A 25,685-nucleotide genomic window follows, 5' to 3' on the forward strand; every position below is an offset into this window, starting at 1 on the left:
TTGCAGGAACAGCTTTGTTTGTTCTCACTCTGCTTTGTATTCTTCAGACAATGCTCTAAGACAGTGATGGCGAACCTTTTTGAGCCCGAGTGCCTGAACGGCAACACAAAACAAAATTATTTATTTTGAAGTGCCAACACTGCAATTAAACCTGAATACTGAGGTTTTAGTTTAGAAAAAACAACTCATGTCATTTACACACTTTTTCTGTCTGGTTCTTTATTGATTCCTCCAATTAACAGCTCTTTTAGAAAAAAGTCAAGTGCACCACTGCAAGGCCAAATAATGTTAGTTCATATATAGCCTCAGAGTAATTGTCCTAGGTCAATCAAGAATCCCTGTTCTACCAGCCAAGATTACTGAGAAGAATCTAGAGTTCTAACGGATCTGATCTTGTATAAATTTTCTGACTTTTTAATATCTGAACATGAGCAGAAGGGGGGATTTCATGAGGCTCAAATCCACGGCTCCCCATCTTTATCCATCAAAGTGCCTCAAGAGTTTCTTCTTAAACTGAGAAAAGCATTTCATCAAAAGATGAGACGGCTCGCCCTGTATCCCTGTGAATGCACCACTTTAATCACCTCTGCAGAAGCCCTTCAGCTGAAGCCTCAAAAGAGTCTGCGTCAATGCAAGAGGACCACTTCTGACGTCTGACATCTTTAAATTAAACGGCTACAGCCAGTTGTCCACAAACCGAGAGTAACAAGAGCGCACCAGGGAGATGCTGCTCCCAGTCAACTGTTAAAACGGCTAGAGAAGCAGCTACTCATTTCAGCAGTTTGAATTTCTTCAGATGTTGGTGTACCTGCTCCTTTGGGTATGGGCGGAGAGCAATGCACGTGGCTATATTTTCCGGCTGTTCTACCCACAAGTTGTGATCAATGTTGTTTTGCTGCAGCGTCTCTGTTAAAGCTGTCAAGGCACACTCATCCAAAGCCTAAGGACAAGAGAAAGCAGAATCTCAGTGCAACACACAACACTGAAAGAGGTCTAGCGGCAGTGCTTTCCACAGTGGTATTTATAATTCACATCTGCATGCTTAAATCGCAATTATCAAGGAGCACTGAAAGACATCTGTTTGACATAAAACTAATCAATGAGATGTGCTGCATTATGCACAACTACCCTGCAGGTACACAGGGAAAAGAAATACACCTGAAGACACTGGGCCACACACTGCAATTGTTTGGAAGGAAAGAAACCTCTCACTGAGAAGAAAATCCATCCAGGGTGGCTCCTTAGGGAGAAGACAGGACAGCTCCTCTCTGCCAACGTCAACCCGGGTGATCTGGAGGGAGCCAGAGCAGGAGACGAAAACCTTTCCTTCCACCAATCCCCCTCCCCATTTTGTCTCTGGTTCAAAGCCACCTGAAGGTTTGTGTCCCCCCCTCGACTTACATTTTTTTAAAAACGCAATTGATGCAAAGATTGACTTTCCAAAGGGGAAGGCGGCCCACAGCTCACGAATGATCCCACCGGCCTTTTGCCCCTCCCTGGCCACCCCAGTCTGTAAGGAAGCCTTGGGGGGGCAGAGGGGGGGAGGTTAAAAAAGGCCTCTGGAGTAACAGGCCCAAGGGGTTTCCTTCCCTGTCTGGGAACGAGAGGCAGGGTCCCAGGAAGGGTCCCAAGATCACCTCATCATCATCATCACTACCTCTGTGCGCCAGTAGGTCTGGGGCGGCAGCCACCCCAACACCGGCTGGCGAGGGCGAGGCGCCTGCCCGCCCCATTTCCAGGGCCATCGCCTCCATCTCTGGGCTGCGGAGGGAGAGGCTTCTCTCGCCGGGCAAGGAGCATGGGAGTTGTCGTCCGACACCGGGAGGGCCGCACGCGACTTCTCTCTTTCTCCTCCCCCCCCCCGAACCCTGACACGCGTGTCATTTTAAGGGCGCGGTGGTGGTGGTGGTTTCTGAGGATCCCCCGAGAGGAGGAAGATGATGATGATGCCGGTGAGGCCAGGAAGGCGGTATTTTGATAAGCCAAACCCTTACTCAGGGTTGGGGAGGATGCCCGTCTCCCTGGCAACCGAGGGGGGGGCACACACACACATACAATCCCACAAACACACACGCACCTCCAGCACCACGGTCCTCATGCTGCCGCCCTGGGCGAGGTAGGCGGCGGTGTCCGGGTGATCGCGGTGCGCGTGCACGACCGCCAGGGCCGCGTGGCAGGCCTGGGCCACCAGGGCCCCCAAGGGCCACGAGAGCGGCTCCCGCCTCAGGTCCCCCCTCAGCACCACGTACTGGACCAGCGGGCGCGCCGCCGCCATCTTGCCCCGCCTGCCGGCCGGAAGAACAGATGACGCGGCCGAACGGCATTCTGGGAGGGGAAAAGGAAGGGGCGTGGCCGAGGGCGCCGCCCTACCTTCCCGTACGGAAAGGCGCGACCGACGAGGCCGCCATGTTGCTGTACGGACGGGCGCGGTCGGGGAAAGGGCCCCGCGCCTCTCCTTTCCTTCTTTTGTTTTCGGCCTATAAACCTATTTATTTCGCCAACCGGCACCGGGAAGAAGCGAGGCCTTTGCTTCCGTCGCATATATTTCTCTCCGCCCCCGCGAGGCCACACCCCCTCTTGAGGGAAAGCCCGCCCGGCGCGGGGAATGACGGGAAAGACGTTATCTTTCGCTCATCCTCGTCGAGGGACAATGACGCACTTCCGGTCTCCGCCTGGGCGGGAGTTTTGACTGCGCGCCGGCGGCCGGTAGGTTGCCGTGGCGACCGTTCCGAGTCTTCCCCGAGGAGGCCGCAGATTCCCTCCCCCCCTCCACCCGGGTTGGCCGCGTTTCCTCCGCCCGGGCGCAGCCGCCTCCCCCCCCCCAGGGATCCGGAGGCTCCATCGGCCCCCGAGGCCGAAGAAAAAACCAAAAAAAGGGCCGATTATTGGTTCGAATCTCGCCCTTCCCCAAAGGATCTCCGCCCCGTGTGGGAAAGGTCCGTTCCTGGAGGCTCGGCTTGCTGTGGGGGGGGGGGACGCCTTTGGGACCCGGGTTGGTGCTTTCCCACCTCGTGGTGGTGATGGTTGTGATGATGGCAAGAATGTTGTGCCCTTTGGGTCACGCGACCTCTCTTTCTTTTTTTGAAGGTTGCAGGAGGTTGGGGGGAAAAAACCCCCAGAAACTCCACACTGAGTCGAGAAAGAAACGAAGGAAGGAAGGAAGCAAAAGAAAAGAAAGGACCCCCCGCTTGGCTTCTCTTCGCCTTTCCCTCCTCGGGCTTCTCCTCCTCCCGAGGGAATAAAAAATGGGAGAAGCCGCTGACGCCCGAGAAGGTCAGTGTGGGAGTCCAAGGAAGGACCCCGAAGGTTACGGACGGATTTGTTGGACGGTCCGGGACACTTCCATTTTGTTTCTTTCTTGTATTTAAAATGTCTTGCCCACCCGGCCGTTCTCCTTGGAAAAGGACCCGAGGCGGCTGACCAGGAAAGAGAACCGGATGTCATAGAATCGTGAAGCGGGAAAGGGTCCTCTTAAGGGGCCCCGTCGGTTCCAGAGCGGCGAGGGGGCTCTCTGGCGAAGAAGGCGCCGTTTCCACCTTCCTCCTCTGCCTCTAAATGCCCCATCATCAGCCTCAGGGTTCAAGAAGGTCTCCCCCCCCAAAAAATTCCAGTGAGGCTTTTGGTCAAGAACGCTCATTGACCTATCATGAATGCTAACCTACTGTTTTAAGTTCCTTTTCCTTTGCCATCTCTTTTCTTAATGGGCTTGCTTTGCTTCCTTCATTTCTCTCTCCCTCTTCCTTTTCCTTCTTTCCTGACCTCCAAGCCTGCACAGATCATATTGGGAGTCTCTCCCAGTGCCAAAGCGTGGGGAGGCAGAGGGGCAGTGGACCAGGGCACAAAATTCTTAGGGGCACATGGGCTGCCCTGGCCGGCACACCCCTGCACCCGCTCCTTGTACTCCTGTATTGCCTCCTGGCAGTCCCAAGTCTGAGCTGCCAGCAGGCACCAGGTCCACCCATGCAAACTTTGGAGTGGCTCCATGGCCGTTTTGTGGCACCACCCTGGAGGGCTTCTCCCACCGCACCTGCCCCCACATGGCGTGGGAACACGTGACCCATACCTCTCAATACTTGCCTTGCCCTGGGTGCTGGTCTCTCCCACATGTGGGCACTCTGTTTTTCAGTCTCCTAACTGTAACTGTAGACAACAACTGTAAGTAAAGACACCTCTGGGTTTTTTGACTTAAAATGTTTCTACGGTGATTTTTAAGATATTTATTTATTTTATTTATTTATTTATTCTATTTATATCCCGCCTATCTGGTCTTGCAACCACTCTAGGCGCCTATCAGGTACAGACATAAGATATGGAGTGCTGCTAGTCACTTTGAAAGGGGGAGAAACTAAAGCGGTTCTCTCGTGCTTTTTTCCTGCTGTTGACGTCTGTACCTTATACTCTGCTAACTATCAATGGAATTAACCAAATTCTCAAACAGTTATCACAAGTGGCAAATCACCACTGGTTGAAGCCAATTTGAGGATGCTTGCAAGATGCACACAGTACAACAAAGTTGCATCCACGCCAAAATTGCTAGGGGAAGCCATTAGTCAGTGGCAATTTGCCACTGCTGAGGCTGTCATTCCTGTCGCGCGCAAAGAGATGTGCTATAGGTTTTTAGCCAGCGTCTCATAATATAAAAATAGAATGGACACGCTCGAGTCCATAAAGAGAGTTTTGAGCTTTGAACTAAGATTATTACCACATGGCATTTATTTCAAAATTGAAATGAAACATAAATTAAAAACGGAAGTTTTAAAATCCTATTAAAAGGAAATTGAACTCTGTAAACAAGTGTGGATTGCTTTCCAGATATCTTTTCCCACCTGGAAGAGTTGGAAGCCAGCGCACACAAGGTGGCCCTGAAGCGAGGAGCAGCGAGGACGCGCCAGGAGGACGTGGCCTGGATGAAAGCTAGAGTCCAGGAGCTGAAGCGTCAGAGAGATGAGTTGAGGGCCAAGGTGAACATGTGTCGTTCCCTGGTAAGTGTGTGGCATCAGGAAAACCCCGAGCCATTTACCTAGGAATAGAGGAAGGATTTAAAAAATTGTGCCTGCAACTATGAATGCATACCCATCGAGCTTTAAAGTGGTTGTTTTTGCTGTTCAAAAACATCAATTCTAATATTAGACAGCAAGAAGGTTAGGTATGTGTGAAAAGGTGGTTGATGCCTTTAGATATAGCTACTGGTCAGAAAAGGATTTTTGCTCCTGCCTATTCTTTCCCCGCAATATATTCTCCCATTTCAGCTTGTGATGCTTCCTTTTGCCCCGAGGAAGTCTTTGGGAGCCTTGGGATAGAGAAGGGGAGATTTTAAAAGTAAAAAAATTGTCACTGGCAGTCCCGATCTGAGCAGTGGTTGGTCAGTGGTAATTTTTGGCTTTTTAAGTCCCCCCCCCAAGTTCCCAAATGCTTCCCCCACAGCAAAAGAGAGCCCTGAGGAACCTCAGAAACTAAAAAAATGGGATAGGAAGTTAAATTCATTACTTCCAGCACCCGAATCTGATTTATACCATTGTAATTTTGTGTAGTGGAATTTTTGCCCCTTTGTGAGCTGCCGCCATGATTTTAATCCCAGGAGAGGAGTCCCTGTCTGTTCTAAGCAGCTTGCAGTGGTTTGTGACTACATTGAATTGTCTTTGGCTTGCGGCTTCTGTCCTAAAAAATAAAAAACTCCAATTCTATGCCTAGATACAGGCATCGAGATGGTCCATTGAAGTCAGCAGCATGTCTTTTGTGCCAATGGGGTTTTCTTCACCCGAAAGTGCTGGCTGATGGCTTTGTTTGTACTTTCACATTGTCCCAACACGCACACATACTCAGGAAGGGAAGGCACAGGTTTTTATCAACAGCAGAGAGCTTATGTCGGTCGTATGAATCATCTTGAGTGGCCTGATGGATTTTTAGGAGAGAAAGGAGCTGGTGGATCAATGGATGGCCTCCTTTCCTTGGCCGTAGCATAATTGGCCACAATGTGTTCCTTCCTGCCACTGCTTTGCCTGCCAGCCATCCAAAGAGAGGCTTCTCCTGACCCAGCTTTGCTTTGCTTTTGTTTGCTCACTGCCTGCATGATCTCTGGTGACTCAGTCCAGAAAAAAACAGATCACGGTGACAGCTTTTAGTTCTAAGTTGTCAAATGACTCTCTTAGTCACCGGAAACTATAGTCTCATTCTGTATGAATTTTCCTTACCTGGGCCAAGAACAGACAAAGGCAGTTCTGTCAAAGCATCTGATTGAATTCCTGTTAGCTTCTGGTCCTCGCTCGTCCTAGCTGTGTAAAAAAATAGTCTGAGCACTTAACTGGGGAACTCCTTTTAACCCACAATTCCTCCGTGTTTGGTGGTGGACTACCAACAGGAAGCTATCTGTCCTATCCCAGTGGAACAAGGCTGAATTTGAATTCTCAACTGGGTCATCGCCTATGACTCACTAGTAGTAACTCCGTTATCCATACAAAATAGAGGAGCAAGACTAAGCGCCTTGTCTATGTATATGTGGGCTATTTTGAGGATCACACAAGGGAAGGAGCCTTATTCTTTTCCCCATCATGTCTCTGTGCTGTGGTTCCCTTGCTAATTCTCGGCAACAAACTTCTCTTGGTGTTTGGAGAGGTGTCAAAGGCAACGTAGACATGCCCGGTAGCTGAGCCATGCTTTTCTGGTCTGTCGCAGCACGTTGGGAGCAAAGAAGCCATCCAGAGTGACTTGCAGACTTCCCAGGGAACCAAAGCCAGCCGACAAGCTCTCTTGGAGTGGAAGATAGAGAACGCTAAAGGCCTGCTGCAGGTTTTTCGTCTGACAGGTACCTTTCTCAGATGCATGTAAAGCTCTGCTCCTGTTAGTGACCTTTGGTTCCATCTCTCCTGCTCCTCTGGCTCCTTCTCTGCAAAACAGAGAAGCCACAAAGTGTTCTCCCACCTTCCACGCCCGATATGTATGCACAAGTCTACATCCAAGGCCGCAGACAGACCAAACAAAGACCAGATAGGGCAGGTGAGCCTTGGCGTGCAAATTATCTTGTCTCTTAGATCAGGCAGGACCCCCGATGTTGGGCTTGCCAACTCCCATCTGCCAGCTGCTGCCTTGTGTCTTCAGTTTTCGTGGAATTGTTTTAGGTTTCAATAACCTTGAAAACTCTGTGCTAACTCCTAACACCAGGCTGTTGTTGGGCACCAGCAGAGCGTAGCGCTTTGGCTGTGGAGTAATTTGAGGCCTCCCTCTTGTGTACGCAGTGCCGGTTTTACACAAGTTTCTGCCTGTCGCAGAAAGCCATTTGATACACGAGGGTCAGTGGGGTGTCCTCGATACGGCACACACCGGAAGTGTCAAACTGTGGTTTGCCCACATTCTTTGCATTTAGAAAGCAAAAAGAGGAGGAGGAGGAGGCAGGAGGTTTTAACATTGATGAGAAGCAGTTCCATGTCACAAAGCAGAAGTCTAAACAACCCTGGACAGGTGTGTTCATACCAGCCACAGCCCCTTTCATTTGCCCTGATTTGCTGTTCTGACTGGTGCTTTGCCTGCCTTAGGTCTCAGTGGGAAGCTGACAAAGCGAGGGGCCTGCCTGTGCATCAGTACCGCCTTTGAGGGCACCTACCTGGGCGCCTATTACCTGGACCTCCTCATACAGCAGCCGATCCAGATCCAGCGCCATTCTGTCCCGTCCTTCATCCCTTTGGAGCAAATCGCTCGCGAACATTTGCAGACAGATATCAGGCGTTTTTTGTCCATGCTGTCGGAACACCTGAACGCTTATGACGGGAGGAAATTTCAGGCGGATCAGCTCCAGGTAGGAGAGTCATCGCTGGGTGAGAAAGCCAGTGTCCTTTTACAGGATCCTGGAAACATGTCTGTGAAGCAGGCCAGTTTCGCTGTGGTGCAGAGAGGTGTGTACACAGCTTCTGTGGGCTTGAGGCTGCTCCTCCATGAGGCCTGCAGCTGTTTTGGATGGGAGGGGAAGAAAGAGGGTGGTCCAGGTCGGCTTCTAGTGAGGCGGCATTTTGAATTAATTGAAGGGCTAAGAGTAGCTCTGTAGATTGCAGAAGGAGATCAGTCATTTATATCACCAGTTTTAAAAGTCTGTCTAAAATAACTGGAATCACATGCTTAACATTCTTATCCAGATGTCTGGAACAGTAATTTGTTGCCTATATGAATTAAAACAACATGCTGTTATAACAGACTAAGTAAAAGGTAAAGGTTCCCCTTGACATTTAGTCTAGTCGTGTCCAACTCTAGGGTGCGGTGCTCATCCCCGTCTCCAAGCCATAGAACCAGCATTTGTCTGAAGACCATTTCCGTGGTCACGTAACCAGGGCTTCTAGACACGGAACCACCGTGGTGGTACCTGTTTATCTACTCTAGATAAACTCTAGCCGCCTAGAGTGGTCTTTTAGACCACTGGTTCTTAACCTTGGGTTACTCAGGAGTTTTGGACTGCAACTCCCAGAAGCCTTCACCACCAACTGTGCTGGCTGGGGTTTCTGGGAGTTGCAGTTCAAAAACATCCGAGTAACAAAGGTTAAGAACCACTGTTTTAGACCAGATGGGCGGGGTATAAATCAAATAAATAAAATACTCACATTTTTGCATGTTTTTGAACGGCTCGGTTGGCAGGAGCTGGGACAGGTGATGGGAGCTCGGATTGGATTCCATCTCACAACAGCTGGTCTTCCGACCTTGCAGCAGTTATAACAGACTACCCAAGAGCATAGGCCAAGCCTTTGCTGGTGCAGTTCATGTGCATCTTCAGGGCGGAAGAGTGCCGTCCGCTGTCAGGGCAGCCTCCCTACGCTCAGAACAACCCTCTCGCTCTCGGTGGCTGAAGAGGACTGTATTTTTTTATGCAAGCCTAGAGAAGTGAGAAAGTAGCATCTCTCAGCGGTTGCAGGGCTGGCTGGTTTCATTTTATGCCACTAGACTCCCGTGACTTCAGTGCTCTGCATAGCATGCATCTATATTTAGCTACGGGCTAACACATAAAGTAGAAACATAAGTCAACAAGTTAAAAGAAATCAGCAAAACAGTACAATTCAAGCAGCACAGATCAGTCTTATAACCATCCTCATGCACGTACAGTACTTACATACACCAGACTCTTAAGCCTGTTCAGATCCCTTAATAACCTTGTAAAAGACCTAGAAAAATAAGAAATTCTTTCCATGGTGGCCAAACAAGTATAATGCTGAGTTTCATTACACACACACACACCCAGGTGCGCTTGCGAAGGCAGCCTTCCTCCTGGGGGCCCTCTGCGGTGGTCGGAGGAGCATCTGAAGACAAGACGGTGGGAATCGTCTCAATGGGTTAATCTGTGGCTTTGACTTTCTTTGCTTGCAGGAGCGTTTTTCTGCTTTCCTCGAGGGAGACGTGCGGGGAAATTCCTTGTACAACCTGCTGGAGTTCAACTACGGTGTGAGGGGAGGAAGCAGGACTTTTCCCTTCACGGCGAGGCTCACTTACGGAGACCCTGTGAGCGCCTTGCCCACGGAGGCCACTGTTGTCTGCAAAGGTGAGGAAAAGGGGGCTTGGCGTTGACTGCTGTGTAGGTGAGGCTGCCGGGTGGCTGTCCTGCCCAAAGCATTACCGTGGGGAATACCGTTGGCCTTTTCTTGTTCTCCGATTTCACCACCACCAAAGTGGGCCTTGGGGGAGAGGCCCTGAGCTTGGCCGTTCTTCATTTCAAGAAGCATAATTAAATCAATGTACCATGTGTGACTCCAAGAGTATATGCAAACCTTTTTAAATTTTACCAGGGGATTTCTTAAGCCAGCTATTCTTTCTTGCTTGTCCTCAGATGGTCTCCCTCTGTTTTCTTTTCAATAACTTGTGATGAATTCAGTCGTTAAGTCGTGTCCGACTCTTCGTGACCCCATGGACCAGGGCACGCCAGGCCCTCCTCTCTTCGACTGCCTCCCAGAGTTGGGTCAGATTCATGTTGGTCGCTTCGATGGCCCTGTCCATCCATCTCCTCCTCTGTCGTCCCCTTCTCCTCTTGCCTTCACACTTTCCTAACATCAAGTTTTTTTCCAAGGACTCTTTTCTTCTCATGAGATGGCCAAAGTACTGGAGCCTCAGCTTCAGGATCTGTCCTTCCAGTGAGCACTCAAGGTTGATTTCATTCAGAATGGATAGGTTTGTTCTCCTTGCAGTCCAGGGGACTCCCCAGAGTCTCCTCCAGCACCACAATTCAAAAGCATCAGTCCTTCAGCGGTCAGCCTTTTTATGGTCCAGCTCTCACTTCCATACATCACGACAGGAAAAACCATAGCTTTGACTATGTGGATCTTTGTTGGCAAGGTGGTGTCTCTGCTTGTTAAGATGCTGTCTAGGTTTCTCATCGCTTTCCTCCCATGAAGCAGGCGTCTTTTAATTTCCTGGCTGCTGTCACCATCTGCAGTGATCATGGAGCCCAAGAAAGTGAAATATGTCGCTGCCTCTATATCTTCCCCTTCTATTTGCCAGGAGGTGACGGGACCAGTGGCCATGATCTTAGTTGTTGTTTTTTTATGTTGGGCTTCAAACCATTTTTTGCGCTCTCCTTTTTCACCCTCATTAAGAGGTTCCTTAATTTCTCCTCACTTTCTGCCATCAGAGTGGTTTCATCTGCATATCAGACGTTGTTGATATTTCTTCCTGCAATCTTAATTCCGGTTTGGGATTCTTCTAGTCTGGCCTTTCGCATGATGTATTCTGCATATAAGCTTAATAAGCCAGGGGACAATATACAGCCTTGCCGTACTCCTTTCCCAATTTTGAACCAATCAGTTGTTCCATATCCAGTTCTAACTGTTGCTTCCTGTTTTACATATAGGTTTCTCAGGTGATAGATAAGGTGGTCAGGCACTCCCATTCCTTAAGGACTTGCCATAGTTTGCTGTGGTCCACACAGTCAAAGTCAAACCTTTGTAGGTTAGGGTACTAACCTAAAAAGCCTTGAACAGCTTTTAGTACTTGTGTACCTGTCGTTATTAGCTTTAAAATTTTTTTAATGGTGTAAGCTGCATTATGTCCTTTTTAAGGAGAAAGGCAGTGAATGAGTGAGTTAATGAATGAATGAATGAATGAATGAAACTAACTATCTGAACAGTCTGTCCAAAAGTGGTGAAGAGAGACCTGGGCTCCTCTTTTCTGAGAAGCCTGGTCTTCTGTTTGTTCAACATACTTTGGCTTAGCTTGTGTTTTTAAAATGTACCCTATTAGCTTATTTGCAGCCTTTCCGCCATGTTGCGGATCAGGTGTGCAAATGAAGAGGTGAAATTTCCTCCCACACTGCAAATTTTATAGCAAGCCGGACGATGCTTGAGAGTCAAGTGAGCCTGATTTAGCTTTTTTTTCTGAGAAAACCCTGCATGCAATTTCTTTCAATATATACATAGCTTCCCTCTCCTATCCTTGGGCTTCGAGACCAGTAATAAAGAGGTTGCTATCCAACATCTGAATGAAAAGTGTGAAGTTGAGGTGGAGGTGCGGGCGGGGAATATGTACTCTTTTCTCTGATTTGCAAGCTCATCTCTTCTTTTTTCTTTTTTCCTCAACAGAAGATGCTCCGTCCTCTTCCGCCGAGGTGGCAGCCGCTCATTCGGCCTTATTCCCCACGAAGCCCCTTCATGAAATCTTTAGTGCCATCACAGCCTCCACTGAGACTCTGAGCAACTCTGTTTTGTGAGAGTCCTCCGTGGTCTCCTTCTAGGGGTGGCCTCGTTCCTTTTGGGGGGCCTCCTGCCGTGGTCATTCTCTCCAGACAGGTAAATCACCGAGCAGCATCTTTGAGGATCACAGATGGGTATTTCAACCCAGAAAACCTCCCTAAAGTGTGTGTTCAAAATGAGTTGTCTTCTTTTTAAGAGCGAGCAGCTTACAGACCTAACAAAGAAACTCCACACTTTCAGAGTTCTACTGTATCTCCGCAGTAGAATGGAAAGAGGATGTTGGAATGATTACCTTTCTCTGTTTCAGCCCATCCTGTCTTGTCTCAAAAAGGCTTCCTGGGCCTGCCACCTCCTTGTGTGTAAATTCCACCTGCTACAAGGATCAGGAAAGGAATCCAAGTATATTCACGCAGCAAGCCCCTCCTGCTTGAGACTCTGCCCTCTCATCCCTTTTCAGCAGCTTTGAAGATCGGTCAAGAACAGGGAGCGGATTTCCTGATTTCTTGAACTACAATCATCCATTCTGGGATTTCTACATGACAAACACCTGGCAGAGACATATCAGCACATCCCAGTTGGGAGAAGGGGCCTGAACCCTGGATGCCTTGGAGGCTGAACTTCCTGTTCAGAAAGGAAGCTTCCAGCTCGCTCTGGGACTGGAGCAGGAGGAAGCTTGGGCTGATTGAGGCAGAGCCTTTCTGCCAGCTGAGCCACCTTGAGGGATCTGTAAGGCGCCTGTCGGATGGAACTGCCAGGAGGGAGAATGACGGGAGCTGGAGTCGAAGAAATCAGAAAAATCCTCTCTGCAGTGAAGGGGGGGTGGCCAGCCTCCTAGGCAGTCTTCCCCCTCACAGTCGCCCTTTGGGGTATTTATTGAAGCTGACCACCATGTAGAGGCGGCTGGACCTTTTTAGAGAATGCTTATTGTATACTGGCTTTCAGTCTTTTTAAATTAAGTGTTTCTGCTAACTTACACACTATACTTTTTACAGTTTAAAAATATGCATTAAATTGGCCGCACATGAAGTTGTATGAAGCAGACTGAACTGGAAAGATGTGCACGTAAAACGATAGCTCTGAGGCAGTCCAGACTACTCTATTTACTTTAATTTCAAAAAGTTAATAAAAGACAAATCGCCGAACTCAAAAGTTAGCTACTTCTTTCTTCTCTGATTTTGCAGTCCTGTTGAGTTTTACCATTTCAGCTCTTCCTCCCCATAGCTTTGTAGTGGTTTTTAAAGGATGGCAGCTGATGGCTGGATGCTCTTGGGATTGATTTCCATTAAGTAAGAGGTTCTATACTAGAGTAAAATGTTGCATTTCTATCTGGCTTCATTCTGAAGGCTTTTACTGGCATGTAGCATTTACACACCTTTATATTTAAAGGAATTGCTAACCTTTACATTTAAAAACAAACCCACCCAGCATGGTGACACATTGTCCCCTATGCCAGCCTTTGTAGGATGGAAACTCAGCCTCAGACTAGCTACCTGTTACTGAACCTGGGTGATGAGCAGAGTTTTGGACGCAGTAATGCAGTTTAACCGCTGCCCGTGAGGCTCCCTCCATTCCATGAGGATTATCTCTATCCAGGCCCTCTTTTGGCATCCAGTGGTGTCTGGATAGTAGCAGTGGGGAGGGGTCTGCAGCTCCATTCCCCTGCACCGATCCCTCCACAGAGAGCAGATAGAAACAGAAAGGCCTGCCTGATACGAGGTCAGACCATTGATCCATCTATAGGCCAGCCTCTTGCACTCAAGACGCGCTGAAGTTCCGGCCAGGCTCCTTCCTAGCCCCCCTCTCCGGAGATCCCTCGTATTAGCTGGAAGGTCTCCTGTCCAAATACAGTGGTACCTTGACTTATAAACTTAATCCATATTGCCACGTCATTCGTACGTCGAAAAGTTCGTAAGTCAAGGCAAGATTTCCCATAGAAAGGCATTGAAAACCATTTAATCTGTTCAGGCTGTTTTTCGTTCGTATGTCGAGGCGCTATTTGTAAGCAGAGGCATTAGTTCCCATAGGAACTAATGCAAAGCCAGTTAATCCATCCTCTACTACCAGAGGGAGAATTTTTTCTCTTCTTTTGACCGAAGATGAACTTAGGTCAAAAAAGGGCAGGAAAAGTTTTTTTTCGTTCGTAAGTCAAGGCTCCGTTCGCAAGTCGAAGCAACATTTTGCGACCGGAGCCATTCGTAACTCAAAACGTTCGCAAGTGGAAATGTTCATAAGTCAAGGTACCACTGTAGCTACCATGCCTGACTTGCCTCACGCCCAAAATTAGCCCAGATTGCGTGTGCCCAAGGTGGTAGTGCTAGAGACAGAAAACTGGATGAAATCTGGGGACTGTGGCAAAGCGCCGTTCTCTTCTGGGTCATCCGTGAGGCCCATCTAGTGAAATTCGTGGGGAGAATGCTTTCTTTCTTGTGAATCTTCAGGTGGTGGCAGGCGTTGCTTCTTTTAGATGCTTGATTAGCCATGCTTATGCTTGTGAACAGAATTTATTATTTTGTTAGGAGTGTAAGGTCTGGGCCAGTAAACTTAAATCCTTCCAGCTTTGCATTTTGTTTTGTTTCATTTATTGGTTAGTTCTCTGTTTCAGATCTTATTCTAATCCCGTAGTTAGCTGTCCTGCAGTTTTGTTTCATTCACCAGCACCCATGACTACCTGAAAAATAAACATGTCCGTTACGCATCCAGTAGCCTGCTTGTCGCTGCTGGTAGACTTTTTCCTGGGCCCAGGCGTGTGTTTGCAACGGAGGTTGGTGCCGGTGGGGGTGGCGAGGATGGCAGCTGTTGGAGGGGAGGCATGTTCTGTGGATGTGAGCAACAAAGCACGTTGGGGGCAGAAAGGTTCGACACCGTTGGGGGGGGGTTCCTATTCTCCTTTCGCCTCGGAGAATGCGAAACACATTCACTGGACACAGTTCATCATATTCTGCTTAAAACCAAGTTCATTCGAAAACGAGCCATCTGACGACATTGTTTTCTTATTGAGGAGACACACTGGTGATCTGGTTGGATGAAGATGGGCAGAATGTGATTCTGGCCCGGCGGGGTGGATCGGAACCTGTGGCATCCAAGCAGATGCACCTTAGCATGTCCCCAGCGCAAGATGTTTCCAACTTTGTGTCTAACATGCCTCGAGTTGAGTGATCAAGATGGAAGAGGGATTTGGTTGACAGATCAACTGGACCCTTGCAGTGTCCTTCGCTAAACTGGGGGGGGGGGGAGTTGTCTGAATGCTGCGCACATCCCTGATTGCCCACCCAGGGGACTTGTACTTATATCATGGCCTTTTTAATGAAAAGTCTCCAGAACTGCCCCAGTTAATAATTTACAGAACTTGGGAAAGGGGCCGGCCGGATGCTCTGGGAAGGCGACACGCCACCTAATGGGATCAGGGTCTCCAGCAGGAAACAAAGAGGATCTCTCTGCCTTTCCGCCAGGAAGTTCTACTTTGAGCAATTGTAGACTTTAGGCCTCTTCATTTTGTTATTTCCTTCCCAAGTATCTTTGTGAAACTGGGAGTGGGCCAGGCAGGGGCCCCCGGAGGCTCCCTCTGCTGTTCTCTCTGCAAAAAAACACAATTTAACAGCTGAATAACAAATACACATTGACGCCTTGGAAGAACAATATATATCGATTTGTCACTAGTGAAAATTCAGTCCTGGCCCGCAAGGACTTTGAAATGCTTACAGGATCAGCAGCAAAATCTTGCAGCATGAGAAGCTTCGGTTCACGATGCTCTTTTCCGAGTCCCTCGGTTTCCTGACTTTCTCTTCCCACTGGCAACGGCAGGTGGCAGCCCCTGAGCACGCACGCCTGTCTTGTGAGGGCATCTCCCTGCCCCGCCCCACCTCTATTTTTGCAGGTCTTGGTATATTTCCCTTAGCCTGCTGGTGCCTCCTTTCCCTGTGTGTGCAGGTACGAGGCCATGTTGGCTACAAAGGGGCCCGTGCTTGGAAAATGGATATTCGTCTGTAGGATGCTACAGATGTCGTCTGCTTGGCCGATTTCCCCCTCCCTCCACCTAAGGTTTGGTCATTAGTGAAGCAACAAGAAAAGGAACTGAGTTAAAAGGAAGCAGTTTTTGTTTTGTTTTTAAATGCTGGGCTGGGCTGGGCTACTTAGAGATCTCCATTCCAACAACAGAGCACAAGAAGTAACTGTGGCTAAGCGCACGCACGCACGCACACACACACACACACACACACACAAACCAGCTAGCTGGAGATCAAGATCCATTCTGGATGGAGAAGGGTTTTAAATGGACTGTTCTGCTGTTGTTTCAAATATGTTTTATTATTGATCTGTTATCATTTTAATATAGTCCTTGCTTAAGAACTGTTTTAGCTTTTAAAGACTTTTAGTAATGTAAGCTGCCTTGGGTCCTTTTGGGGAGAAAGGCGGCACAGAAATATTTTAAATAAACAAATAAGCTGCAGAAGCCTCTGTGTTACAAGGTCGGAAGACCAGCTGTCGTAAGATCGAATCCACGCGACGGAGGGAGCTCCCGTTGCTTGTCCCAGCCCCCTCCAACCTAGCCGTTCGAAAGCATGTTAAAAATGCGAGTAGATAAATAGGTACCACCTTGGTGGGAAGATCACGGCGTTCCGTGTCTAGTCGCGTTGGCCACGTGACCACGGAAAATTGTCTTTGGACAAACGCTGGCTCTACGGCTTGGAAATGGAGATGAGCACCACCCCCTAGAGTCAGACACACGACTGGACTAAATGTCAAGGGGAACCTTTACCTTTACCTATGGCTATGTGGCTGTGAGGGGACAGAAAGGCTAGATTCTAGCCTTTAACAGGTTTACTCCACTGGCTTAGGAAATGAGAATAGCTAACCTGTGTTAAATTTTATAAAACGGATAGAATCAGTTAAGCTCTTGTAATGCAGCAGAAGTACAGCAGGACCCCCCCTATCCACTGGGCGTCATTTCGATGCCCTCCCACCCCGTGGATGCTGAAACACAGATTATAGCTAACAATGTATTAATAGTGACCACCATACAAAGGCTGGACCCTGGTTCTTCATCCAACAGAAAAATAAGACACGGCACAACTTTAAAATTGAACAGATTTCTATTCGAGAAACTAAAGAAACTGATTACATTCCTTCCTTCCAACATAACCCGACAAAGCCGTTGAGTTTAAAAAAACAGTCTGGGAACCAGATCACTCTCTTCCTTTTAAAGCATCAGCAGAGGTGAGAGCAGCGAAAGGTTGCAAGGCGTCACCCGGAAGAGGCGGCTCGCTTTCAGGTTAAGACAGTTAAAAATATAATCTGCATCTCTTTATATAAATTTATTCATATTTTAACAGATCTGAAACAGGACATCTCAGATTTAAATGGAACAGATTGCACGTGGTCCTTTCCTCTCCCCTCCCTACTTTCTCCTCCTTTCCTCCAGGGGTTTTGAGAAGAGGGTAAAGCTCTCCTGGGAACCAGGCGCAGACAGCCCAAGCGGTAGCGGTTCGTACCCAAACCCGGAGTTTGCGTTTACTTTAGCAAAACTCTGTGCCGAGATCGAGTCTATGGAAAACTGAAACCATCAGCCATGGGCTCCTGGTTGGGACTGAAAAAGAGAACGCAGGCAATCTACGCAAGTGGCGCGGCGGAGGCGGTTGTGCACTTCCGAACCCAAAGAAGGCCACGTGGGCGCCGGGGGCAGAGACCCGTTCCCCCGGACACGGCTTTTCCCACTCCCCCACGTTTACATCAAGAGGCGACTGCGGACGCACCTGCAGCAAAAGGAGCCTCTCTACTAACAATAAACCTTTGGAAAAAAAGGGACAGGCTTTCTGTAACTCTAACGGTGTTGGTGTGGGATAAAACCATCATCTCCACCTAAAACCCCAGGTGCTGAAAACGGTGGTGCCTTCAGGCAGGCCGCAGGGGGAGCGCCGGCTCTTTCCCCCCCCCCCCATGTGATTGGCATGCACAGCCCGAGGGGGGGGGCTCAAGAGCTGTCGACCACTTGGTGGGGCAGGGTCACGCAGGAGCCGTTGACGAAGGAGCCCTGCTTCTCGCGCCCTTTCATGAAGTAGGTCAGCAGGTCGCCTTTGCCTTTGACATAGATGTGCCCTCGGCGCACGAAGCGGAAGCCGTACTCCTTCAGGACGAGGTGGGTCTCTTCCACAACCTGGAAAGGCAAGGGAACGCACGGATGCCACTTTCCAAGACTTTGGTCCAAGAGGAGCAAGACTTTCCCACCAGTCTCAGGGGGCCCTTGCTGGAGACAACCACCCACCTAAACGTCTTGTTCTCTGGCTGAAAAAGCGGGTGACAGGGGCTCTCACAAACGTTATTTTTCCATCCTGGAATGACTCTTGAGAGGCTGAACTGCCTGTACCTAGGTAATTCCCCATAGACTGAAGGGTGGTTCTATACCAAAAGCTTTCTGCTTTCCGGAAAAGTTTTACGCCATTGGGTCATACAGGCCAAGGAAAACACATTTTAACCTACAAGAAATCATCTGGATTGGACTGGAACTCTGAACCTCTGAGGTTTTTAGCAGCTGTAAATTACAGTAGGACCCACATGGGACTGGTTCCACAATCTTCCGTGAATGCCTGAAACCGTGGATACTAGGGAACCCTATACAACATACAAAAGTGTGGGATAAGGGCCACTGTGGTATGTTTTATATAGGGCTGCAGGCGAACTGCAGATACTAATCCTGAGGATATGGGGGGGGGGGAGTTTTCCCCCTGTACACTTCCAACATCAGTATCTTGCCCCATTAGGGGAAGTTAAATAAGGATACCAAAACTATCTTATCAGCCAATTTCTGGTGACTGTTCTGGCTCAAATGTTTGCGTGGCACCCTGCAAGTTTCTGCAACTGCTAAAAGGTGTGCCGGAAAGTCAGGTGGGTAGGAAATGTTTAAGAGAAGATCAAAAAGTGGTGCCACTGCTTTTCTGCATATGCTCCTGCAATACGATTTTCCGCTTCATCTGTAGGAAACTCTTGGGCTTCCTAAGAAATTTGTCCTCTCAACAAGAAGACCAGTAGCCTGAACACACATTGCCAAGAGAGACAACTCACTCCCTCGCTCACCCACCACAACTGATCTTAAGGCACAGTCTTACTTTAAACGGGGCCCTGTAAAACCCCGTGGGTATTTCCTAGAAAGCACACCCCTCTATCCCTATGGCATGGGTTTTGGGGTGTATGAGGAGTCCGTGTCAAAATGCCATGAATATTCCCTGGAAATATGGGCTTTTCCTTAAATCCCGTGGTTCACCTTCACTCACAGGCAAAGGCAGTTCATTCCCATCCCGTCCCCTCCCGTCATGGCAAGAAAGTGAGGGGGACCCCCCCTCACCTGTATGTTTCCCATGACGCCCGTCGATTCCATCCGGCTGGCCACGTTCACCGTGTTCCCCCAAATGTCATAGTGTGGCTTGCGGGCACCGATGACTCCAGCCAGGACGGCTCCTTTGTTCATGCCTGCCGTTACCATGTGAAGAAAGAGAACGGCATGCAAATTTATTGATTTATTTATTAACTTATATGCCGCCCACACTACCCAAAGGTCCCTAGGTTGAAGCTCGGTTTCCCTGGGGGCACTTTTTACACACCGACATGGGTCAGCTGTTCAGAGGAAATGGGAAGGCAGATGGGTCCTGCCAGATTGGACCAACTACATCCCGGCATTCCACCATGGCCCACCCCATGCCTCCCAGAAGCCCAGAAGCAGGGGATGGGGTGGTTGCATCCCAGCCGCTGTGGTTCAAAGGTAGAATGTGGATGGTAACTCCAATGTGGAATACTCCACAGAGTGACTGAACTTTATACCCACAACTCCTCTGAGCCTCAATTTTAAAACAACACTCAGCCAGAGGCTACCGCTACGCCTTTACAATGCTCCCTTCCCTAAGCGAGCTGTGCATCGAGTGAATCAAGACTTCTCCTTGTTCGCCCAGAATCTGATGCCAACCCATTTCACTGGCTTGACTCCACATTCTCCTGTTACAAGGGAGCAGAGAAACCTCTTCGCTCTCTAGGTGGAAAATGCCCAACGTCCTTCTCTTCCTGTTTTCTTTCCAAAGGTGGCTCCAAGCAACTGAAGGCGCTCAAAGGGAAGCAAGCCAACCTGGGGGGGGGGGGTGTCAAACTTGCCTATTCGCAGCATGAAGTTATTGAAGGACTGGTAGTTGATGTTCATCAAGGTCTCTTTCATGGCCAAGGCAAAGTCTGTGAGATCCGCCAAGTGTTGCCAGCGCTCTTTTTCGGAAAGATCTTCTTTCTGAAGAGAGCAAAGGGCAAAAAAAAAAAAAAGGCACAAGAGCTGAAGCTCCCTGAAGTGGGGCGGGGTGGGAAACGCACACCCCTGCCGTGAAGGACTTCTTCGAAGTTCTCCGGTTCTAAGCCCTTCCTCTCCCCCTCCACCACCCTGCGGTGCATCCAAAACATCTTGGAAGGCCAGCCCTGGTCTACGGCGTAGCTTCACCGTGACTTTAAAAGAGTTTCTGGGGACTAAATTCATGAATCACGATCAAGGAATTGACTGGATTAATGCATTTCAAAAATTAAATGAACGTGCGCGCAGACGGTAATGTTTTAAAGCAGGCAGCTCTTGCGACGTGGCTAAACTGATGGCTGAACTAACCACCATCTTTGTTGCTAAGCAAGTCTGGAGGGAGCCGGACTTGAGCAATCGGGGGGGGGGGGGGAGATGATTCAGGGTGGCCCCCTGATGTATATTGATTATCAGCATGCACGTATGGATTCCTGTAGCCAGAACTTGCAAATTACAGGCCTTGGGCAGTGGAAAATCTAGAAGTGCGAGCGTTTCTCTTGATAGTCCACCACAGACACTCCTCCCAAAAATGGAGAATTCAAAAAAACGAAGCAGCTGGGTGGGTGCACGTCGACCCATGAAGAGACCAGTGTCCTGAGAAGTTCATGGTTCATAGGCTTTTGGAAGCCAACCTGCTCTCAGACGCTTGGCATGACCATAAAGGTAGTGTGTCGCAACAATATCCTGTTGCTGGGGAAATCTGTTCCCCCCCCCCCCAGCGCTTGTGATGATTGTCACTAACATCAGATGGACAAGCAAAGCCTTGCGGGGGGGGGACATGGCTAATTGACACCACAGTCCTGCAGGCCCTGGCTCTGTGACACCACTGGTTACAGGAAATAAAATTAACTTGTGCGTTATCTGGGACACTGAAGACAAGCTTCATTGAAGTTTTCTGACAAGTGAGGAAACTACCTTTTTAAAAAGTAACCTCTTCTTATTACTTCCTAATTAGTTTTTGAGAGCATTTTTGGAATTTTAGAGACAGCTGCCGTTCTTTCAGTCTTAAAAGGCGTGAACGCGTGCACGTAATTGTAAACTGTTAAAAGTAAAAAACTTGATATAATGAGCAATACGGCAAGCAACAAGTCTGCACGTTCTATGCTGTCAAGTCAGAACCAAATTAAAGAACCCTGAAGTGAGATACTGTATTTAAGAAGTGGTTTTACCAGTTCCACTCCCTCAGAGAGTTCCCATGGCTGACCAGGGATTTGAACCCTGTTCTCCTGAGCCCTAGCACGTCACTCTCACCACCACACCGCACTGGGAATCCAAGCCATTAGAGGAGGGCGTATTGTCCATCATGTTTAATACACATTAACTATAACACATTACTTCTAAAATGACGTCTAAGTCCTGCTTAGATCAGCACAAATCTTAACCTTTCCCCTCCTTTCTCCGCTTACCTTAACAGCGTTGTTGTAACTGTTGGTGTTGGCATCTGGGGTCACACCAGAAGCTGCCATGTAGGTACTGCCGATGGTTTTGATCTTGGTGATGCACCGGAACTGGGGGTCGTCCAGGAGCTGCAAGAACCAGGAATTAAAGGGACCCCTGGCCCATAATCACTACGAGAGTCTGGGAAGCCCCTCTGAAAGCTTTCAGGCTGAGAGAGCAGCACACCAATACTCACAACAGACGGTCAACCCATCCACTATATCAAAATGCTGTCAGAGCTGTGGCAGGATAGTGTGGAAGTAACTCATTACTTGTACAACCAAGGTACCACTATGTTCCATTAAAACTGTAACTAATTGGTTGAAATCTCTGATCCTTAGGGCAGTATTGCAATTACAGTAGGCCTGCTGAATCGATGGAACATATGGAGGAGCTGTCTCCCTTGCATTACACTCTGGGAGGCAGTGGAAGACAGGAGGGCCTGGCGTGCTCTGGTCCATGGGGTCACGAAGAGTCGGACACGACTTAACAACTACACAACAGTTCAGATGTATTTACGCTAAGGAGCAGGATTTCAGCCAGTATGACATAATAAAGGAAAGTATTAATTTTATTGTTGTACAGATAAGGCCTAGTGAAAAGTAAGACGATATCATATGGTTCATCCACTGGTTTATCCTGTGCTTTGTGCTCTGTTGTGAAAATATTTTAAAAATTAAAAGAAAAAAATCCAGAAAAAACTTTTCACGTGTATTTCAAGAACCGGCCACTGGAGAGAGTCAGAGACCTTGCTATGAATACTTAGGAAGAGTGAAGAATTACATAGCATGGTCTCTGGAGTCATCTAGTGGGCTGTTCTGGTTATGCATATGAAGGTGTGTTTTTTTCCAGTTTTTTAAAAATCTTTTATGATGCTGTACAGATATACTAAAGGGACATGGTGGCGCTGCGGGTTAAACTGTAGAAGCCTTTGTGCTGCAAGGTCAGAAAACCAGCAGTCATAAGATCGAATCCATGCGACGGAGTGAGCTCCCGTCGCTTGTTCCAGCTCCTGCCAACGTAGCCGTTCAAAAGCATGGAAAAATGCAAGTAGATAAATAGGTACCACCTCGGTGGGAATGTCGCAGCATTCCGTGTCTAGTCGCGCTGGCCACATGACCACGGAAAAACTGCCTAGGGACAAACGCTGGCTCTACGGCTTGGAGACAGGGATGAGCACCATGCCCTAGATTCGGACACGACTGGACTAAATGTCCAGGGGAGCCATTACCTTACATATATATATATATATATATATATATATATATATATATATATATATATATATATATATATATATATATATATATATATATATATATATATATATATATATATATATATATATATATATATATATATATATATATATATATATATATATATATATATACTGCTTCCTATTATTCATGGTTTTCAGTATCCACGGGGGGGGGGATGAGGTTGGAACCAACCCCCACTGGATATTGGGGTCCTACTGTAACTAATAAGGTTAACTATTAATGAAATACAAAGTTCTCTTGCCAAAAACTGTAGCAAACTGTTGCTGTTTGGTATCCGAGCATTGTAACTGTAATGAACTCTCCAAGTTCTGATTAGCACTGGGGGCAAAGGTATTTTCCCAGTCCCAGCCCCCCCCCCTGCAAGAACTGTTATTTGTCTGAAGGGGATATAAACCCTGCCATTGCTCTCCTAAAAAAAAAAAAAAACAACCTCAAAGCTCCATGGCATTACACAAAGTTAAATGAGTCATTTGGCCTTAACTTTCCAAATGTGCTACCTCTAGGTACCGAGTTACTTCTACACAAGCCAGCCTCCTCTATGTTTTCAAATGGGAGACGCTCACTAGGAAGCTAAATAGACCAGCAGATGCTTCTGTTTTAGGATGTGCAATTGGTCCTTTTATGGATGCAGCGGAGCAATTGCGGTCCTGTTGATTTCCTCACCGGGTTCCGATACGGTGCTGGCACACAAGCCCGACTCCGAGGCCGAGCCTTAGCTCAAGCTAACTCTGCTTTCCCAACTGTTTCTCCCTCAGCCAAGATCCCCAAAGAGACCTCCCTATATATAGGAGGGCTGGTCGAAGAAAGGAGGAAGTCGTAACCAAACCCATGAAATATCCCTCCTCCAAAGCAGGCCCTCGGAAGGAGAACGGATTCCCTTCGGGGCCCAAAGACTGAGCCACAACAGTTGGCCCTTTCCTGCCGAGCTGGGAAGACTCACGGCATCAAAATCCGAGATGATCTCGTTGAGGAAGCGCAGGCACTCAATCCCGCTGTTGTTGATGCTCTCCTCCGTATAGAAGTCGGCAAAATTTGGGATGGAGGCAAACATGACACCGATCTCGTCGTACGACTGGCTGTACAGTTCCTGCGTGTGAAGGAGTGAAGAAAGTAGACAAGGGTCTAACCGTTGATTTTGGAGTTGACGTTAGTAGGGATCTGAATAATACACTTCTTGTTGGTTGGTTTTTTCTAAGGTCAAAATATAGTAGGACACACACACCCTGTATCTGCTGATTCACTTATCCACTTATTTTCATGGTCTGAAAGTATTGAAAAATCCTAGAAATACTGTGCATATTTCTAAAAATGAAGTTACCAGAACTGGCCACTAGAAGGACTGAGATACCATACTATGTGTAGCATTCACTTTTTTAAAAAGTGTTTGCTATAATCTGTTTTCTAGCATCCACGGGGAAGTGGGGGGAAGGCTTGGAACTGATCCTCCATAGATATGAGGGTCTTATTGTAATTTGAAAGTGTGGGTTTGGGACCTGTGGTAGACTTCTTAGCGCTGTCAGTTTTGGTTCAAAAGCTGGTTGCAGCCCTCAGCGGCTTCTTGGGAGTTGAAAACCGGCCCACCACCCTCCAAAAATGGCCCCTCCTTCCCCAAGTGGATGCATTCCAGATAGTTTGGATTACAAACAGAAGCCTGCAAATTTTGTGGGGTCTTTTTTTTGGGGGGGGGGGAGATGCAGTCCAGAAAAAAAAAATCTGCCCACTAGCCAGGTGACGGGAGGACCCCCCCCCTTGCTTCAGCAGCCCGGTCTCCTCCCGCCGGTGCTCACCTCATCTCGTTTCTTGGAGCCCAGGAAGTGTCGCGCCACATGATCCGGCAGCATGTTGGTGACCAGGGCCTCGTTCCAGCGTCTCATCTCATAGACACGTTCTTTCTGATCATGGACGTCAATCTTCCATAGGAATAAAGTCCTAGCCAGCTTCTCCACCTACCAAGTGTGTGTGGGGGGGGGGAGAAGACAGGGGAAGAGATCTGTGATCAAAAGGGCTCTCCCAAGACACTTCAACGCGACTGACCATCTGGACAAATCATGTTGCTTTAGATGCAGTCGCAACCTTGCTCCCACCAGCCCAGTCCTCTTGAAATCTTTCCATTGGCTACCTTAAGATTATTTGCTCATCCTTTATTTGCTAAAAGGAGAAGCCACTGTTTTTTATTCCAGTTTAAAAGCTCCACTATCAGGGCTACTGTTTCTTTCTAACCATAAAGCAGTGGTTCCTAACCTTGGGAAACCCAAATGTTCTCGGACTGCCATTCCCAGAAGGATTCTCCACCAGCTGCGATGGCCGGGGTTTCTGGGAACTGCAGTCCAAGAACATCTGGGTGACCCAAGGCTGAGAACCACTGCCGTAAATGAAACCCTGCCGCGTCTCTTTTCCCCATCACAGTATTAGCCCGACCTGAGAGTATTCAACCAGAACCAGGCAGCATTTCAAAACACAGACTGGGTGGGGGTAAAGAGATTCCGTTCCCCTGCCATGAAGCAAAGTCATAAATAAGGCGGTTTCATTGCTTAGACAAGCCAGCGTCAACCAGAGCGCAGCTTGGCAGAAAGTATGCTGATGGAGGTTATCAAAACAGATTGATTTTTATAGGCCGGTTGGTTTTACGCTTCTCTCAGGGACATGTAGGAAGGGGGGGGAACCAAGCAAGATCCTTCTTAGAAGCCTCCACACGAAGCAGGATTTCTTTCCAAAGCTCCTCTACATCTTGTTTTTAGGTTTTAAAGAAAAGTCATAGATTTTGCCACCAATGCAGCACCAAAATCAACTGCATGCCCTGCTTTTCTTATGGGGCGTCACGTGCCCCCATCTCAGGGTGACTCATAAGGTTTTATGGTATATAAGATGCAAAAAGAGTGTTTCGCTGTTGTCAACCCCCAGTCAGTTTCTGCGGCTCAGGAGGGATTTGAACTTGGTTCTTCAAAGTCAAACAACGCTGACGTTGCCTTCACCGCAGGGGCAAATGCAGCAGGAAGATGA

General features: G+C 48.2%; 3 protein-coding genes across 5 annotated transcripts in view; 1 reads left to right on the forward strand and 2 right to left on the reverse strand.

The window, feature by feature from the left end:
* Positions 1-202: 202 nt before the first annotated feature.
* On the reverse strand, positions 203-2,313 carry PTRHD1 (peptidyl-tRNA hydrolase domain containing 1). The gene is made up of 2 exons (XM_020813355.3): positions 2,078-2,313; positions 203-940 (listed from the first exon to the last, which is right to left on the reverse strand). The coding sequence occupies exons 1-2, from the start codon at positions 2,273-2,275 to the stop codon at positions 770-772; spliced, it is 369 nt and encodes a 122-aa protein (XP_020669014.3). The 5' UTR covers positions 2,276-2,313; the 3' UTR covers positions 203-769.
* Positions 2,314-2,390: 77 nt separating this feature from the next.
* Positions 2,391-14,210, forward strand: CENPO (centromere protein O). 3 transcript variants are annotated; one of them, XR_013539173.1, is made up of 8 exons: positions 2,768-2,936; positions 3,088-3,273; positions 4,813-4,982; positions 6,673-6,802; positions 7,530-7,789; positions 9,340-9,511; positions 11,541-11,747; positions 11,959-14,210. XR_013539173.1 is itself a non-coding variant. In XM_072986403.2 (7 exons), exons 2-7 carry the CDS (start codon positions 3,246-3,248, stop codon positions 11,666-11,668), a joined length of 888 nt encoding a protein of 295 aa, XP_072842504.2. In that variant the 5' UTR covers positions 2,768-2,936; positions 3,088-3,245; the 3' UTR covers positions 11,669-14,210. The 3 variants fall into 3 exon arrangements, 2 of the variants coding, with proteins under 2 accessions (XP_072842509.2, XP_072842504.2); XM_072986403.2 differs by having other exon boundaries at positions 11,541-14,210; XM_072986408.2 differs by lacking the exons at positions 2,768-2,936; positions 3,088-3,273 and adding an exon at positions 2,391-2,706 and having other exon boundaries at positions 11,541-14,210.
* A 2,512-nt stretch (positions 14,211-16,722) lies between these two features.
* ADCY3 (adenylate cyclase 3) overlaps positions 16,723-25,685 on the reverse strand; it is a 110,904-nt gene continuing 101,941 nt past the window's right edge. The window contains exons 16-21 of the mRNA XM_020813356.3: positions 24,473-24,631; positions 23,626-23,772; positions 21,372-21,491; positions 19,785-19,911; positions 18,988-19,112; positions 16,723-17,802 (exon numbers count right to left, since the gene is read on the reverse strand). Coding sequence (XP_020669015.3) covers positions 17,620-17,802; positions 18,988-19,112; positions 19,785-19,911; positions 21,372-21,491; positions 23,626-23,772; positions 24,473-24,631 — 861 coding nt within the window. The 3' untranslated portion in view covers positions 16,723-17,619. The remainder of the gene's footprint in view (positions 17,803-18,987; positions 19,113-19,784; positions 19,912-21,371; positions 21,492-23,625; positions 23,773-24,472; positions 24,632-25,685) is intronic.

This window comes from Pogona vitticeps, chromosome 1, assembly GCF_051106095.1.
Source record: "Pogona vitticeps strain Pit_001003342236 chromosome 1, PviZW2.1, whole genome shotgun sequence".
Taxonomy (NCBI): domain Eukaryota; kingdom Metazoa; phylum Chordata; class Lepidosauria; order Squamata; family Agamidae; genus Pogona; species Pogona vitticeps.

Bases quoted from the DNA above. Each gene is read 5' to 3' on its own strand.
- PTRHD1 (XM_020813355.3), bottom strand. From the start codon at position 2,275: ATGGCGGCGGCGCGCCCGCTGGTCCAGTACGTGGTGCTGAGGGGGGAC. The intron at 941-2,077 runs GTGCGTGTGTGT...TCTTGTCCTTAG, and splicing joins TGAGGACCGTGGTGCTGGAG to GCTTTGGATGAGTGTGCCTT.
- CENPO (XM_072986403.2), top strand. From the start codon at position 3,246: ATGGGAGAAGCCGCTGACGCCCGAGAAG. The intron at 3,274-4,812 runs GTCAGTGTGGGA...ATTGCTTTCCAG, and splicing joins AGCCGCTGACGCCCGAGAAG to ATATCTTTTCCCACCTGGAA. The intron at 4,983-6,672 runs GTAAGTGTGTGG...GGTCTGTCGCAG, and splicing joins TGAACATGTGTCGTTCCCTG to CACGTTGGGAGCAAAGAAGC.